This window comes from Eupeodes corollae, chromosome 1 (assembly GCF_945859685.1).
Source record: "Eupeodes corollae chromosome 1, idEupCoro1.1, whole genome shotgun sequence".
Lineage (NCBI taxonomy): Eukaryota > Metazoa > Arthropoda > Insecta > Diptera > Syrphidae > Eupeodes > Eupeodes corollae.
This window is the reverse complement of record NC_079147.1, coordinates 155,785,775-155,804,730: the sequence shown is the minus strand read 5'-3', so window position 1 is coordinate 155,804,730 and position 18,956 is coordinate 155,785,775. Positions and strand designations below refer to the sequence as shown.

Sequence of the window (18,956 nt, the reverse complement as noted above, 5' to 3'; positions counted from 1 at the left end):
TTTTGAAAAATGTATCCAAGTATTCGAAAATTGGGTCCAACTACTGCTGCAAACGTGCACGATATATCAACGAAGTCGAATTTTATTCATAAATGCTTCGATTGTTCTTCAAGCCGATACAATTGTTTTGTATCAATAGGATTTGGGTTTTACATACAAAAAAAGTTGTCAAGTCCTTAGTGGAAAACCCTTTACAATACTATTTAGATCTAATTGTAGTGAGCTAATTATGTTTGTTCGTTACAGTTTCACATCCGAAGAGGAGTAATGTGAAATTTGAAACTGTTGGTGACTTTTTTCTTGAACTATTAATGGCGTAGAATTTGTTCACACATTTGTTGGCACTGTTTACAAAAAAGCAAAAAAAACCCCAAAGCGTACCTCAATAAATGGGATATTTAACACTAAAAGAATTTTTCAAAACAGCCCAATAGTTCCTGAGATTAGCGCGTTCAAACACACAAACAAACAAACAAACAAACAAACTCTTCAGCTTTATAATATTAGCACAGATAAGAGTAACACCGCTAGCGAAGCAATTAATAGATTATTTATGTTGATTATTATGTTGACGATTTTAATACAATTTGCATTAAACAATTCCAAAGAAAATTTCCACTCTAGTGAAGGAGGGATTGGTCGACTTACTTTAAATGTTTTTTTTGTTGAATTATGCTTGAAGTATTTGAATTTAGAAAAATGTTAGCAACAGCGTTGACGTTCAGTAAATATGTTTGATTCACTGCCTCAGGGATTCAAAGCTTTAGATATTCGTGTTTCCCAAAAGCGTCTTATAAAAACGAAGATTCAAATTAAACAACAAAATTTAATTAACTCAATAATTTATATTAAATATTTCAATATATTTTTGTTTATTTTGGAAAATGCTTTTCATTTACTTTTTTCTCACAGAAATATTTTGCATTTTGACATGCGTTTGCTCAGTACAAAGTAGAAAAAAATTCTTAAAGTTTAATTTTTATATTTTAAAAAACATTATTACTTGTCTATAATATTAAATATATTTATGTATGTTTTTATATTTATTTTATTTATTAAATAAAATATTTTTTTTTAAAGAAAACTAATCTATTTGCATAATAATTTATAAGACTTTTTTAGATTTAAAGGAATTGCTTTTCACATGATATATGCCTCACATTATTTTGTTTAACTTTTTAATTTATTTTGCTGGCACATTTTTGTTTGTTTTATTTATTTTGTTTTTTACATTTTATGCTTTTATATTTATATATATATATGTATATTTTTTACATAATAACTGTTTGTTTATGATCAACTTGTAGGTTATAATACTTCAAAATGTATTTTATAATAAGCGATTACGTATGTATAATTTTCTTTATGTTAAAATTATTGTATTGATAATTTTGACAGAACAGTTTTAAGTTTCTAAAAAAAACAATACAACATTCTAATCGCATGAATCTTGATAAGAGTGAAACAACTTTAAGGAGCACTCCTGTCAAAAACTTAATTTTTGAAATGTCTAATGTATATATAGATGCTAAATTATGAAAATAAATAAATAATAATAGGAATTATAAATACAGCAGTATTTCTTGCATGGGAGAGTGTTGTATTGGATTGTGATCCTAAAAGTATGCAACACAGCGAAGTTGTGTGGTGGATTTTATTTAAAATTGTTATTTTTATCAACATGTTGTCTATCAATAAACCGCATCGACATATTTTTTGTATGATATTCATTTTGGTTTTCACTTTGAACGAGGTAGATTTTTTTTATTTTCTTCTTTTTTTTAGTCTCTTAATTCTTACAACAACCATTTGCTTGCACTTTATCTCGAAAAGCCTGATTCTCGGGATTGGCTAAGACAGACTCGATAAATTGTGATGTTTCCGCTTGTAATTGTGATAATCTTCGTTGCAGCAACTGATTACGATGCACCAACTTTATCATTTTAATTGCAATATCGAACAGGCCTTTGGTGTGCTTTGATTCTTGCTGCATTTGTAATTTGGTAAGTGATTTTAAGTTGGTTTTATCATCTTCAATTGTTGATGTAACATTGTCTTGGCTATCTGAGGCTATCACGTTAAACGATCTTGAGATCATGTCTTCATCGAGGTTTTTCTCCTCGTCGCTGCTACTTATGGTATATACTGACGATGATAAGTCAATGTTGTGATGGTAGAATGGTGATTTTAGGCGATTTGCACAAGACGTGTAGTCTTCGGAGCCGGAGGAGACATAAGTTGTTGAAAGTTCAGAGAGTGATGACAGTGGTGAAAGAAGAGACGACTCAGATGAGGTGGATATTGAATTGTCCGAGATGATTGAGGGTTGTGGTGAATTTGATCTATGGAAATTTTCATTTGTGTCATTGCTGGCGTCACTACTGCTACTGATTTGATAAACGGAATTATCAATAATTTGACGTTTTCCTCGTGCCGGATAGGGTCTTATGAGTTTTGAACGCTTTTGAGCTGTAAATGAAAAAAAAAAATATTATAACATTTTATCAATGTACTATATTTATATATACTTTATATGGAGTAAGGAAACAATTTTAAAAATATTCAAAAGATCTGATAGTCAATCAATATGTTATATGTATGCTCATAGTTTTTATACGTGTTCGCCACGAGTGAAGGGCCAACTATAATAGGCATAAGCAAACATAAGCTTATGTCAAAACCCAACGAAAATACACTTAAGTTTGTGACATTCCTGAGGATAGCCATAATGCAATTTTGCTCACGTATCTACATGTCAGATTTTACTTATGCGACGAGCGACTTTGATCGCTCTTGCTTAAGTTAACGAAACTTAGAAAAATTGAACGAAACGGAGCTACACTCCATTATGTTCACTCGCATTGAGATTCTTTGCATTCGCACATTTACTTATGTGCGCATATGCTAGCTTTTGCCTATTATAGTTGGGCCTTTAGGCAACGAAGGAAGCTTTTAGCAAGCACAAATTTCACGTCGTGAACCTGTGTTGTGGCCTCCAGAATCGTACAATAATTTTTCTCGTTGGACTATGTTTTAAGGGTTATAAAAGGTCTATTGTCTACGCAAATAAACCCAAGCACTTGCAACCTTTGAAGAAAATATTAGTGATGTTATGCTAACATACGGCTCTAAAATTGCCCTATACTCAAAAAGTGGTGGAAAATTGGACATCGTTCTGCAAAGGACTGTGCAAAACTCAACCGGCAACACTAGAGGCAAAATCTTCCAAAGGTCCATCCAATTACTCGGATACGCAGATGATATTGACAGAATTGGAAGATCAAAGCATGATGTCAGTGGATTGTTTTTGAGCATTGCCACGGAAGCGAAGAAGATAGGTTTAGTGGTCAATGAGCGCAAAACAAAGTATATGCTGTCATCAAAAAAGGACACTTAACAATGACGTCTTGGACAAAACGTCACCATGGACAGTTATAACTTTGAGGTAGTTAAGGACTTTGTTTACCTAGGCACCGCTTTTAACACAGACAACGACACCAGCCCTGAAATCAAACGAAGAATAACTCTTGCAAATCGAGATGAGAGTGTCTTAGGATGCTTTGAGAGAAAGATTCTTCGGGTGATTTTTGGTCCCGTACGCATAGATGAGAATGGAGGAGAAGATATAACGACGAACTGTACGGGCTGTACAGCAACACTGACCTAGTTAGCAGAATTAAAGTCCAACTGCTTAGATGGCTAGGTCATGTAGAACGGATGGACATCAACGCTCCAGCCCGGAAGGTCTTCGAATCCAATCCCGAGGGACGGCGCAGTAGAGGAAGACCGCGACTCAGGTGGCGCACCCAGGTGGGAGAGGACCTCAACCAACTTGGCGAACGAAACTGGAGACAGCTAGCTAGGGACCGGGCCGGCTGGAGACGCATGTTAGTTGAGGCCCAGGTCCGCCCCGGACTGTAGCGCCACCTTAAGTAAGTAAGTTAGCAATATTTTAATATTTTCTTCTTTTAGTAAAGAATAAGCTGTCTTTACCTAGTAAGTAAAAAAAAGGCAGCTAATTTGTAACACTGTAGTTGTATTTTTCCCTTAGTGAAATGAATTATAAGTGTTTTAGAATTGATTGCTTTCGTCACTTTACATTTATTTCAAGAAAGTTTTTTATATTTTAACCTAAGGGTCACACGAGCAAATCACTACGCAATGCTAAATCAATTGGTATTCAAACTTTTTCGACCTATTGCATAATAACCTTCCTAGTCTTAGGCTCAAAAATTAAAATATTTCTTTTCTTTCTACAAAGGCTATCTATCGACCAATAGCATTGACTCAGACATTACAGTCACCAGAAAATGCGTGTGAACAGCAATGTATCCGCCAACGCGTTGACAGCATTTTTCGTTGACAAATAATCGACCTTACGCCTTTGAGATAGAACTTGACTTCATATTTACGTCACAGCTTGAAAAGCTTTCATTAACATTTTAATGAATACTTTTTGCTTTAAGCGGTATGGGCTGTATCAGTACAATAAAAAAAACGGCAAATAGCCATTAAAAAAAAACAAACCAACTAGTAAAGGAGTAAAGGATTCTTATCAAAAATACTGACAGACAAATGAAGTGTTCTTAAAAACAAAAACAAAGAAAGTTTAAAACAAAGTTTCTTTTTCAAAACCTTGTTTGCTTTCTACCAAAACTTAAAATGTTTTGTTTAAAAATAATTTGTAGCCAAAACTATTTAAAAAAATACTTTCAACTTTTGACAAGCTGTTCATAAAAAGCATCAAATTTAAAACGTCACTTTTCTTCATTTCTCCTTAACGACCTGTCACGCTCTAATTTATTTTTTTATACTTCACACCACCATCTATTAATGTATTTCAATCAATTTCAATTCTATTTATTCAATTAATCAACAAATAACGTTAATGCAACCAATCTCGTTTGCCTTATAATACTTATTTATTCAAATGTATCTGCATATGTGTTGGTTCTTCTGTCATAATAAATTATAGCATAACAATACAAACCTATACAATTATTTACTTCTCCACTTTGTTACGATTCTACCGACTACCACTTTCTGACATTTGACAATGACACGTGCTGACTGAGCCTAGAAAAATACCTATACACTTCTCTTACCCCATAACAAGACGCATTAATCACTCAAAAATGTTCCACACAGCACAGCCCAACACACTCACTGTACAGTACACCACACTTTGATGTCAAACATGCCATATGATGAGAAATTGTAATGGGCCCCTTGCACTTGCATTCATTTTGCATGCGACATCGTTTTGTAAATTTTTGTTTTCTTTTATTCATTGGTTTATGTGATGAATAATTCGTTACTGGATTTAGATTTCCTCAAAACAAGAATATACCCAGAACTAATCAGAATACATCAAAGTTTCTTAATTGCCTTGTCAATAATAGACTTATTATTCTTATGCCACCCACAATATAGAGGGAATAAAAGGTGGTTGTGACTTGTGAGTATATTTAACTCACGTAAGCGGAAAGGCCAGTTCCTATACCAAGTATAACAGATGACACTATTCCAAGCTTGAGGGGCTGTTGGCATAATCAATGACAGATAATTTTTTTCCTCTCACGTGTACTGTTCTGTTGAGCTCTATCTACACTACACACTCGATTCACTTGGTCAATATAATAACTATACTAACAGCACCAGCCCAGTAACATAACCTTTGTTTCCCCCGAAGTACATGTACCTAATTATGGTGCGGATGTGGGCTGTGGGTGGCTTGTTAAAAACACAAAAAAAAGGATACGTTTATGCAAGCCACTGTGTGTACGAAGCTTATTTGTTTAACGACTGTATACTTCCTTTGTCAGGGTGCATAGCTATCTGTCAAAGGTGCAAATTAAAAGTAGGTAAGTACTTGTGAAAAAACGTAAAACAAACAGTGTTACGATTGACAGCCGACAATACGAATACGAATATGAGAAAAACGTAACGATTATTATGATATCAGAGATTCGAATGAAACAATGCACAGGCACATGTCATTGGGACTGCTTGTCATGAATGTCATTTTAAAGCAATTTTTTAATTTTTTTCATTGTGATAAATTTCTCAGAGGGTTTACGTATGTACAAAGATATACATTTTATTTCCCAGTTAGATTATGATTATCACAACAATACATCAGATATTAATAAATAGCGTTGGATAACGGAACGGGAATATAAAAAGTGATGCAACGCAAATTTAAATATATACGTAATTTGTTGCGAAGGCTGACTCGAGCAAATTTCAATCGAGAGGCAAAATTTCCGAACGCTTTTTGCAGCAATTGGGGCCGTATGTGAGAATTTACAAACGTTGTTGAGGTGTAGGTCTATTCTTTATGAAAAAGTTCACCAAACTGAGCATAAATCAAGTGACAGCTGTCAGTATGTTTTTGTAATTTAAATATTCTCATGTATTGTTTTCTTTTCGTAATCTATTCTGCTTATCAAAATAAAGGCATTGAACTTTAACCCATTAAATTAAAACAAAGAAATAACAAATAATAATTAAAAAGAATTAATAGCCTTTGAGAGTTAATCTGACATGTGTATGGACCCTAAACGCAAGCACTTATAAACTTTAGACAGCATTTTATAGTTTTACGTATATCTTCCCATATCACAACCAATTTATCTTGAGATTAGTGTTAGGGTGTCTTATATTATTCCATCAATCACCCTTAACTAACATGTGATGCAAAAATGCACATGCCCATGTTCATGTTTAAGTCAGACAGATGACTAATTATGCATGCTCCTCTTTTTCTATGATCTATAAATATTTACAAATTCATTAAAACAATCACGTTCTTATTCTATAATTGTTCACTTTAAACACTTTACGAGGGTTACACATGAGCGGCGTTTAACTACATTTTTGTTAGGCTCAGATTCTGCTTTAACATCTACATTATTTAGTTTCTTCAAATAAGATTTAAATTTTCTAGTTTTTCGTTTTTGCGGTTCGGTGGATGTGTTCGTAGTGTAGTGTCGAACATACAAAACACTAAGGCCCAGTTTTTAAGTGTTGAGTTAAACTCAAAACTAATTAATCCTGAATTCAGAGTTAACTCACTAACAAGATTTTCAGTGGGGGTTTAAGTTTAAGCCCATGAGTGGAAATGTAATTTGGTATGGATAAGTTTTCGATTAAGTTATCAAAAAACTTTCGAAATCTATAGATTTTGACATTTTGGATGATCGGCACCAGCCGATTGTTTCTCGTTGTTTTTTGTTTGTTTGCTATACAAAATAAATAAACAAATCTCAAACGTTTTTTCTAACAATTTAAAATGATTTGGTCGCGAACAAATAAGTCTTTTTTTCTCAAAACAGTTAAACTTAAACTTTCGTATAAATTATCGGAGCTGAGGATCAGGGTCTGAATATAACAAACAATTTAAAAATGTCCACAAAAAGAAATAAAAATAACTTTTTCATTGCTATTACAGACAGTATCTGTTTAAAACATCCGTATATATAGACCACAGTTTACTCACTAAATTTGAAGGCCTAACATAGAGTTGTAGTACCGGTGGCATGATGGTTAGTGCGTTGGACTGTCATGCCAGAGGTCTTGGGTTCGATCCCTGCCTATGCCATCTAAAGTCTTTTTACGGGTACTGCCTCTTGCGAGGAATTGACAAATTCTCCAAGAGTAACTCTTGTCATAAAAAAGTGCTTTCTCAAATAAGCCGTTCGGTTTTGGCATATAAACTGTAGGTCCCCTCCATTCCTGATAACATTACTCGAACACAGGAATGGTTGAGAGATGTAAGTCACTAGGCACTAGTTCTCAACGTACTGTTGCACCACCCAACAAAAAAAAACTAGAGTTCATTACAAAATATTAAGAGACTTTAACTCTGTATATAGGATGATCTTGCATTGGAAAACTGGGCCTAAGACGTAATTTTTTAAACTCAAGATAAATTCTTACATTTTGACAGAATTTCTTTTCAAATTATTTGAAGTTATGTTTACTAATTTAATTGCTTGTATGTTTTTATAATGAGTTGACAACTCATTTTTTATTTAATCATTTTTGAAATAAATGTTTTCCATTTTTAAATTGTAATATAAAATTATATGGAAACTCCGTTTAAACTGTAATATAGACAGAAACTATAATATATAAAGCGACATCTGTTGTATGCAAAAATCTACACATAGTAAAACGATAATCTTCGAACGCACCCCTTTCTTTCAGTTCTTATTTCAACTGTCAAACATAAAAAAAAATTAAATATAAATTATTCCTTATATCTTTGACTATCTTCCTTAAAAGTGTGTTTTTTATTTAAATTTATCACAATTTTGTTTTAAATTATTCTGAAAAAATTCCAGTTGTATAATACAGAAAAAAAGACTACTGCGATTCATTTGGTAGATCGGTTATACCTTTTATTCAAAAATTGATCTGTCATTTGACACAATTTTCCTGATTAAAACCAAGTTGATTTCAAGTTGATCATTGAAAGGAAACTGACAGGTGGAAATGCCAGGAAAATGGAACGCTTTCAGTGGAACGATTTTGTTCCGAAATGTGTATCCGACAATCAGCTGTTCATTAAAAATGATTTCATTACTAACAAAATAAATATAAACTAAGAGAAAATGTCTGCGTTAAAAATAAACTATTTTCATAAATAAGAAAGCACACTAATTTTTTGGAGTTTTACAAAAATAAACGCCTTTTCTAAATCCGCTCCCGAAAAAACCTTCCCATTATTTTTGTAAACACACATATCGGATCAAAAAATAAAAACAAACAGAACGAGTACGAGTATTTGCACTCACAGCTGACAAATGGATATACGAGTATCTATCGCATTTTCAATCTACATAATGTAAGTATAGTGTCTGTTATAGTTGTCACGTTTGGATACAAAACGTTTTACTGCGTTCTGTTATTATTTTTCAAAACTACTTATATTCGAAATTCTATTATGTTGTGTGATTGTTTGTTTTAGGAAGTGTACATAAAAATACTTTTGTTTTTTCTTTTCTTAAGAAAAATGACAATTCCTTTAGAGAAAATATGTAGTACCTAAATATTCCACTTTTTGATCCGATTCTTTCTAAACGAACCTTATCAACATGTGTCACCAGTCATCAGTCACATTTCCCGCATTTATAAAGTATTTTTGTCAAATGACGACAACAAAACAAAGCGACGACGATGAGACGACGAAACGAACAACGATGGTTATTCTATTTATTACCACAATGCTGAAGTGAGTTTTAATTAGAATTCCCCGCAAAAATATATTGCAAAAACGAAAGGGGGAATGTAAGAGAAAAATGTACACAAAAATTCCCCCAGTTGAAATGGGGGCACGTGTATTTGCACACTTTTGATGGTTAAAAGCATGAGTTTGGCTAATGTGTAGGTTACACTTAAAACGCGAGTTGTTTATGATCTAATTTAGGTAAAGCTTCTTCATACCCATAATAAAAAATGAATTATTCCATTTTATATCGAAAATAAAGAACTTAAGTATGAATTCAATCAACTTCAAAGCAATATATGTACATGTGTCTATTTTTTGTACATTAGTCACTTATGTGAGTAAGTTAAGAAAACATCCGGATATAAATTAATTTATGAAAAGAATTTGGTTCCAGATGGATAATAACTATAATTCTTAAATGAAGTAAACAAAGCTGATGTCATGAAATCTATTAAGGCTTTTTTATTCGACTGTAGAGGGAGCTAAATGTCAGTTTTGACATTTCTATTTCATTAAAAGTATTAAAAACTCGTTCCGAATCCATTCGCAATTTTTTCGGAGTTGGTCATTTTGACAGCTGTCACTTAATTTTTGCTTAGTTTGGTTTACCATTTTATAATCATTTGATATACTCCTGAACAAAGTTTACAAATTGTGAAAAATCTAATGTAATGGTTCGGTTCGATGCGTCCAATAAGCGTTCAATATAATTGCCTAGCACAGTCGGTAATTCCAGCAACTATAGATTGGTTTTAGACTATGTTTACTTTGGTGGATAATATTCTTTCTCAAAGATGACGTACAGTGCGCACAGAAGGCGCTATTGCTGGTGTAGAGCAGTGTCGTGGGGATGTCCCGAATCAGTCCACCCGCCATCGCTCGCGATAATTGGAGATATGCATATCAGCTTTATAGAAGATTTTACGGAAGGATCCTGGTTTGTGGGCTTATAAAATGAAACTCGTGCAACTCGTACGTTCGCTGAATGAGCCCAAAAGGAGATGACCACCGATACCGTTTCTAACAGGAAAATTTTGTTCGGTTATAAAGGTAGTTTTGGTTTAATAGTTATGTTAATAAGCAAATTTGTCATATTTGGAGTGGTCATAATCCACAGGCTATTATTGAGAAGCCGATGGCCATAACATTCTCAAAAAGTCACTGTTTTGTCTGCTCTTTTTGCAGAGGGAATCATTGGTCCATATCATGTTTCTTCAAAAATGAAGGCGGCCATAATGTTACAATCATTGGGGAACGTCATAGAGCCATGATTATTTTGTACACTTCAGAATTTTAGAAAGTAGATAGCTTACGATCTGATGCTCATCATAAGTGCATGTGTTAGTTTTAGATAATAATACAATTAAAGCCTAACACATGCACAAAATACAAAACATAATTAACATTACAATGAATTAATACAGAACAACAAAAGATAAAATAAAGACGTTTACAATAGTGGAGCACTGGTTCTAAACAATGATTTTAATCCCACCTTATTAACTTCCCATAGTAAGTTATTGTAATGGGTCCGGTTTGTCAAATTAAAAATTTTGACATTTCTCGACGTTTCAAGATTCCTAGAGTCGAAATAAAAGATTTTTAGAAAGATGTCTGTGCGTGCGTGAGTACGTACGTTCGTACGTTTTTTCGTCGTCCATAGCTCAAGAACCAGAAGATATATCGATGTCAAATAAATGTTTTTGTACAGATAATAAGGCAGAAAGATGCAGAAGGGGCTCTCAAGAAAATTGCGTGGGTGGTTTTTTTACCATAGTAGTTTGAAAAAAAGGTGAACATTTTGGTTAACCCTAAATATCTTACGAACCAAAAACGCTTTAAATTAAATTTTATATAATATATTGTAACAAGATATCAAAGAAGTATATTCTTTGAAAAAAAAAATCCTTTTTACGTTTTTTTTTATAAATAAAAAAATTTACGTTTGAAATATGATTTCATCTCCAAAATAATTTTGTGCAACGAAGAATAATGTTTTTGACATCTGATACAATTTTGAGAAAAATCGAATTGACAATTTCTTTACAAAAAATTAAAAACCGGAAAAAAATTAACAAAAGTTGGTAAAAAATGATTTTCGACGCAAATATCTTTTCAAAAATTTGAGGTAATAGCTTCTTATTAATTTTTACTTATAATAAATATTGTTTTCAAAACTAGGACAAAGTTTGAGAAAAATCGAATAAACTGTTTTTTTACAAAAAATAAAAACCTATAAAAAAATGCATAAAAGTTGGTAGAAATTGATTTTCGATTCAAACTAATTTTATGTTATAAGAAATATTTTTTTCAACATTCAGTAAAATTTTGAAAACCATCGCACTGACAGTTTGTTTACAAAAAATAAAACTCTAAAAAAAAACAATACTAAAACTTTGTAAAAATTTACTTTCGACTCAATAAGCTTTTCAAAAATTAAAATTATTGGCTTCAAACTTATTTCATTTCACAGAAAATATTGTTTTCGATATTCGGTAATTTTTATATAAAAATCCATCAGTCCGTTTTTTCATAAAAAATAAAATCTACAAAAAATATTACGCAAATTTGGTAAAAATTGATGCAAGTACATATAGACAAACTTTTAAGCAAGACAAATCGACAGACAGGATGGGAAGTTATCAGTGTGGGTAGCCAGCCTCTTTTTTAAATTTAAATCTATCGATGAACAGTTTAAATTATACAAAATGCTAATACGACTTAAAGCTTCATTCTTGAAACTATCAATGTCGGCTTGTAAAAGGATACATTCATGGATGGACTTTATAATCTTAAAAATGTTCATGTCATCAGCAAAAATGATAACTTCACTTGAACGTAGACATGACGATACGTTTTTAATAGACAGGATGAACAGAAAGATGGCTTCCAAGATGGCTTCCCTGGGGCAACAAAAGGTTCAGAATGAAAATTTCTAAATTTTACCTCATAGGATCTGTTTTCAAGATATGATTTTATCCAAGTTAAAAATATTGTGGAAAACCAAAAGCTTTAGAAATGTCACACAGTCAACTTCATAACCTTGTTCTAAAGCGTTTGAACATATGTTTGAGAATGTGAGGAGATTAGTAACGGTTGATCTTTTTTCCACAAAACCATGTTGCTGTTCCCAAATGAGATTTTTACTAAAAAATGCGACACTTTCACAAGCAACTTGTTCAAACAATTTAGGAATGCAAGAAAGCTTTGCAATGGGCCTGTAGTTTGTTCTATCAGCCTTGATACCTTTCTTGAAAATTGGTGTTAGAAATTAGAAATGACTTCTTCCATATACTGGAAAATTTGCCTGTTTTTAGAGAAAGTTTGAATAAGAACGTCAAGGGTTCAACTAAAGCCTTACTACCCTTTTGTAGTACTATCGGGGGAATCAAGGACCGTACTCTGTAGCACAGGGATGTGACAACAGCTGGTTTGCGAAAAGTTGTGAGGATTATGAAAATATAATTCATCAACTTCTTGGGGGCTATTAACAAATGACTCACGGAAATTAGTTGCGAAAGCGTTACAGATATCAACAGTCTTATCTAACGAAAGGTTCTTGTAAGTGAAGTTAACAAGTTTCCAAAAATTTTTAGGATTGCCATATCAAGCGTATAAAAAATTATAGAGAGACTTAAATTCATTAACGAATTCAACAAAAACAGAGAAGTTGATTGGAGACAGAGTTTTGAGATAAGTTTTCCATGCCTTATTTCTTTTGTTTCAAAGTAAACGCAATTCCTTCGTGTACCAATGGTGGTTAAAGTAAGTATTTCTTGATTTCTTAAAAGGTAGATTGTTTTCAAAAATATTATTAAGCAGCTTATAAAAAATTGAAACTGCTTCATCAATATTTAAAATTGCTAAAGTATCAGCAATTCCAGAAATGGTTAAATCTTCAGACAACGACTGGAAATTAGCTCTTCTGAAGTAAATTAAAATCACCTACAAGTAAAATATTGGTGTCAGCGCAGGACAAACTGATAACAAAATCTAATGCTAAGGAGAGTTCGCTTTAAACAGACTCTAAGCTTTTTGGAGGAATATAAACGTTTAAAATTAAAATAGTCTTGGTCTGTACCATTATCTTTACACATACCAGTTCAATTGATAATTCAAATGGAAAATATACAGAAGAAGAGAAATATGTATTTTTTACCGCTATGAGAACACCTCCACCTAAATCCTTTGCATTACCAACATGACGATCATTTCTGTAAACTTCGAACACTTGGCTGAAAAGTTTGTGTCATGTGGAAATGATTGGGGGTTGAGAAAAATGTCAACAGTCTTACTACAAAGACCCCTTACGTTTTTTTAAAAGAGGGCAAGTCTGTTGAATTTGGTGGCTTGGTTTTCAAAGAAACACCTCGTTTTTGACTTTGTGTAAGTTCTTTGACTAAAGTCTCTTCGGGCCACATATTTCTATTGCAAATTGAATCGAAGAACGTGGGATTCGTTACTTATTTAAAAGAAGAAACAAAGCTATTTGGTTTATTGATCTTAGTACACCTAATGGATGAGCTACTAGGTTTTATTGACTTTTTCGTGCCCGAATCGGATGATGTGGATTTGGATAACCATTGGTTACTACATGCTATACAGCCAATTAAATGATCAATATATTAAAGGAAACTTTTGGTGAACGAATTATCTAGTATGTCTGTGGGGTGTTGTCGCCTCCAAGATCGTGGGATTTAACACTGCTGGATTATTTTCTGTCTGGATATGTGAAGTAATTTGTCCACTAATATAAACCCGAGACTTTTGACGCCTTGGAAAAGGGTACTAATGAGCAAAACAAAGAAAGTTGTCATGCCAGAGGTCTTAGGTTCGATCCCTGCCTATGCCATCTAAAGACTTTTCACGGGTACTGCCTCTTGCGAGTAATTGACAAATTGTACAACAGTAACTCTTGTCATGAAAAAGTGTTTACTCAAATTAGCCGTAGGTCCCCTCCATTCCTGACAACATTACTCGCACACAGTGGTTGAGAGTTGTAAGTTACTAGGCCCTAGTTTTCAACGGACTGTTGCGCCACCCAATTTATTTTAAAACAAAGAAAAGCCTTTTTTTGACAACGGACTACCAAACAAATATTTACTTTTTATTTCCTTTTTCGTTACTTTTAAAATTCTTAAAATCTTTCACTTGTTTTATAAAATGTAAGTGTCATATGCACCTCTGACAAGAAAACAAAAAAAATTAAATTAAATTATTGTTTAAGCAAAAAAAGTCGAAACCTGACCACAGCCATATAAGACATAGACTTCTTAAATTGTTTTCCACACAAACCATTACCATTGCCTTGAAAAGCAAGAAAATAATAAAATAAATAAATACCATTTGAATTAAACAAATTTGCATGCGTGAATTAGAAAAATTAGCAATGTGTACCTAAGTGGGTTGGTTATAAATATAATTATTTTACTTGGGGTCACTAACACTGTATTACCATTCTTATTAAGTTACTGGTCGGTAATTATGAACAAAAAATTGTCAAAGGATAATTCTTATTACTAATGGGGTTTTTGAGTATATTTATCTCAAAGTTACCATTGCAAATCGATATTTGCCAAAAATGTTTTGTATTATCGATAATTTTGAACTTGACAGATTAGTTTTAAGTTGCTTTCACATCAGGAAATTGTCAAAACCCAATTTGCTTCTAGTCTTTAGAAACAATTAAACACCAAATTTGAAGAAAGAGATACCTTCTTATATATAAAAATGAATCGCAAAATGTGTTAGTTACCGCATTACTCAACAACGCCAGGACTAATTCGGTGAATTCTTTTCCTTAAATGTTCGTTGAGGTTCAAGGATGGTTTTTACGGCGAGAAAAATTCTAATAATTGTCGGAAAAACCATAAAACATACATATACATATTTTTCCCATACAAATGTTTTCTAAATAAAACGCTTCGTCGGGAATCGCAGCAACTTTGCTTGAAGATGGTCGAACAGCCCATTCAGCACTAAAATAACCATTAAATATGAAAAGCAATGAAATTCCAACCTTTAACATTTCGAAGAACTCTACAATTGCAAAGGTTTTGCAGCACTGTAAATTGATTGTTTGGGATGAATGTACGATGGCACATACAAAATCTCTGGAGGCTTTAGACAGAATCTTAAAAGATCTACGAAGCAATAATATCATATTTGGTGGTGCAATGATTTTATTAGCAGGAGATTTTCGTCAAACATTGCTAGTGATTCCAAGATCAACGCCAGCTGATGAAATCAATGCATGTCTAAAGTCCTCCAATTTGTGGAAACATGTCAAAGTGCTTCATTTAAGCAAGAATATGCGTGTCGAGTTGCAAAATGACAAATCTGGAAACAAATTCTCTAAACAACTCATTGACTTTGGTAATGGCAAATTTCCTATAGACATGTTGACTGGCTGCATTAACTTTTCTGAATGTTTTTGTCAGTTAACGCAATCAAAAGACGAACTTATTCAGAAGGTGTTTCCAAATGTTTCTTAAAATTACAAAAACCATTATTGATACCAAAAACTCGTTTGACCTGTGATTGAAAGGGATAGATTGATAGAGAAGCTTCATAGCGATTATGTTAGAGCCATTTTGTCGCATTGATAAAAAAGATTAGGTCTCTAATCTTTGTCTCAGATAGCTCATCAAGTTCGTGAAAGAATGCTTTTCAAAAGTTTGTCAACATAGTGTTTGCCAAAGCAGGACTCTTTGGTCACAACAACTACGGCAAAATGTGTTGTAAGAGATACCCAACTTCTCTGCATGAACTTAAAAGGCCAATGTTAGGTACAAACCGCAACAATCCTGGCTATGTCTTGCCTTGGCCTGCATAGAAGATCGTTTGTACGGGTTTTGTTATACGTGGGCCATATCTTCCTATAGATATAATGCAGTTGGGTAAATTGCTCCACCTTCAGTTTGATTCAGTTTGGTAGATAGAAAAGATTTTACCCTTCATAGCGCCAAGAGGAATGTTGACCATTTCGGCAAGTGAGCTATGAAGGGCCGATCCTTGCCTGGCTAGCTCGTCAGCCCGTACATTTCCCACGATACCACTTTGGCCCGGAACCCAGATCAGGGTGACACCGAGGTTAATATTCAGGCTCGCAAGCTCATCGCGACATTGCTGGACCAATTAAGATGAGGATGTGGCCGAGTTAATGACTTTGACAGCTGCCTGATTGTCTGTAAAGATAGCCGCATTTCGGTTTTGGTTTGGGCTTTGTTTAAGTATCTTACATGGCTCCTTTATTTCCAGCAGTTCAGCCTGAAAACGCTAGCAAAGTCAGGAAGCCTAAAGGATTTATCTACATTTAGGGACTCAGAAAAGATCCCAGAACCAACTCTTTGAGCCGTCAGTAAAGATGGTTGTGTCGAAACCTATCGACACGATGTCATCCTCCCAATCTTCTTTGGATGGGAAAATAACCTTAAAACCCTTCTAAGGCTCAAAGTAGGAGTGCAGTAGTCAGTGTCTACCGAGATAATATCTGAAAGAATTAATTTCGTTGTGTTGCTGTGACCATAAGGTTTGACAACCAGCTGTTTGATTTCTTCAGCCTAATAGCGCTGCAGGAAACTTTGTATTTTATAAAAAGGTCGATTGGTAGAAGATCCAAAATAACGTTTAAAGCGTTCGTTGGGCAAGTACGCATGGCCCACGCAAGCTGTTCTTTGAACCTTCTTTAGCTTTGCTAAGAGCAGGCCACCACACAATCAAATCTTCTTCGACTGAAGTCCCCGCTTTTTGCCGAAAGTTGTGCTGCAGGCGTAGAAGGCAACACAGGCCTTTTTAACCTGTACTTCAATATTTAGGTTCCAGTTAAGTTTAGGGTCGAGTATAACTCCCAAATATTTTGCACTGGAAGACAATAATAGGATTTGACCGTTGAGTCGAGGTAGCGTGAAGGGCGTTACTTTAGTTTTGGTGGTAAGGAGCAACAGTTCAGTTTTACTTTGATTAGCTCCTAGTCCACACCTCGTGGCCCAGTTGCTAACTTTCTTCAAAGCTGACTCCGTGATTTCACTAATCACAGAGGTGTACTTTCCTGACACCAAGAGCACCAAATCATCCGCATAGGCTACCGCCTTCACTCCACATCTCTCTAATTTAACGGGAATTGTATCCATGACCAGAAGCTATAGAAGAGGCGAAAGGACACCACCCTGGGGTGTTCCCCTAATCACGTGTTTTGTAGCGATTGTATTGCCTAGAGTGGCTCTAATCTTCCTACCACTGAGCATGGAAATAATCCATTCTCGAATGAAGTCTTCTACACCGAACTTAACGAGCGATTCTTCTATGGATTCTGTAAGGACGTTGTTAAAAACACCTTCTATGTCTAGGACAGTGGCAAAAGTAAATTCTTTAAGTATAGGTAAAGGAGAAGATGTTCTTATACCGCGCATCCCAATGATTCCGAGTGATGTGTCATTTGAGTTTAAACATCTACAGTTTCCAGTGCGGCTTACTTTAGCTATGACCATAAACAAGTCCCAGTGACAATAATTAAGAGTTTGTGGTATTAACCTAGAAAACTCATGTTTCTCACATGGTCAATTGTATGTTGCCTGTTCCGTGTTGGAAAACCATCAGTTTGTCTATGCAAAATTAAAACTGCCACTTTACGGGTGCGCTAGTATAATAATAGAAATATCTCCGGTTGTCTAGATGTCTAGACTCGAGGGGCTCTTTGTATATATTTACTTCGAACAGTCTTTCTCATTCTCTTAAAACCTACTGGTATTATAAATCAAAGACTTTATTCGCAAAAAACATCAGGCCATTATCCTTCTTTTAAATCATCATTAGGAGTGTAATATGACAACATCCTGGGAAATATTGCTGTTGTTTTTAATATTTAAAACGATTAATACCTTCCACAATACCTTAGTAAAAACTTTGTCTAATTAATTTATTCACCTCGTAATGCTTATTAATAAGATCTAATGGTTTGACTTAACCAAATCATCAACTACTGTAGAATTGTTGCAGAAGAATTAAGCAGCTGAAATAAGTTGTCATTATTGCTAAGTTCAATCCGTGTTATTGGTGCCTTTTTAAAGCACCTGAAATTATTGTTTGTTTTAAAATTCACGCTTATTCATGCAGTCGGTAGGTATATCTTCATCATAGCATAAAATACATTTTATTACTTCTAAAAGCTTTAGCCCACACGTGTGTTAATGGTAGAAAGAGGTAGGCATTTAATTAAATTCCCTTTTAATTTATTCTGAATAAAAATGAATGGTTACTTACCATAATTTAAACTTGATGAGGGTGCTTTTGAAAGGCTGGTAGTTATTTTGGTATCCTTACGAATTTCATTTATTCCAGAGCGTTGTTGAGTCTTATTCTCTGAACAAATTGTAGGCGCCATAATATTATTTTTTTTTTTGATTTTATATTAAAATGTGTGTGTGTGTCTTTTAACTTCAAAGGTATTGCATAAATTTGGTTTTGATATTTAATTATATTCGTCTTGTTCTGAAAATAAATTAAAAACAAATATTTTAATATAAAGAACGATGATGAATTTAATTGTGCAAGTTAAAATTTCACTGATAAAATGGAAAAATATTCAGTAAAAGTTCAAATTGATGAAAGCAAACAAAAAACAAAAATTTGATGTGTTCATTTTTACATAGGGCGATGACTACAACTTTGGTATTTTAGGTTTCCTTTAAAAATGGTAAGCCTGTCAGAACTGCGACGAGGG

The 18,956-nt window shown here is 33.6% G+C and overlaps 1 protein-coding gene across 1 annotated transcript; it reads right to left on the bottom strand.

Annotated features, from left to right (window-relative positions):
* Positions 1–825: 825 nt before the first annotated feature.
* On the bottom strand, positions 826–18,723 carry LOC129942372 (uncharacterized). The gene is made up of 2 exons (XM_056051270.1): positions 18,497–18,723; positions 826–2,469 (listed from the first exon to the last, which is right to left on the bottom strand). Exons 1-2 carry the CDS (start codon positions 18,615–18,617, stop codon positions 1,790–1,792), a joined length of 801 nt encoding a protein of 266 aa, XP_055907245.1. The 5' UTR covers positions 18,618–18,723; the 3' UTR covers positions 826–1,789.
* Between the last annotated feature and the right edge of the window lie 233 nt (positions 18,724–18,956).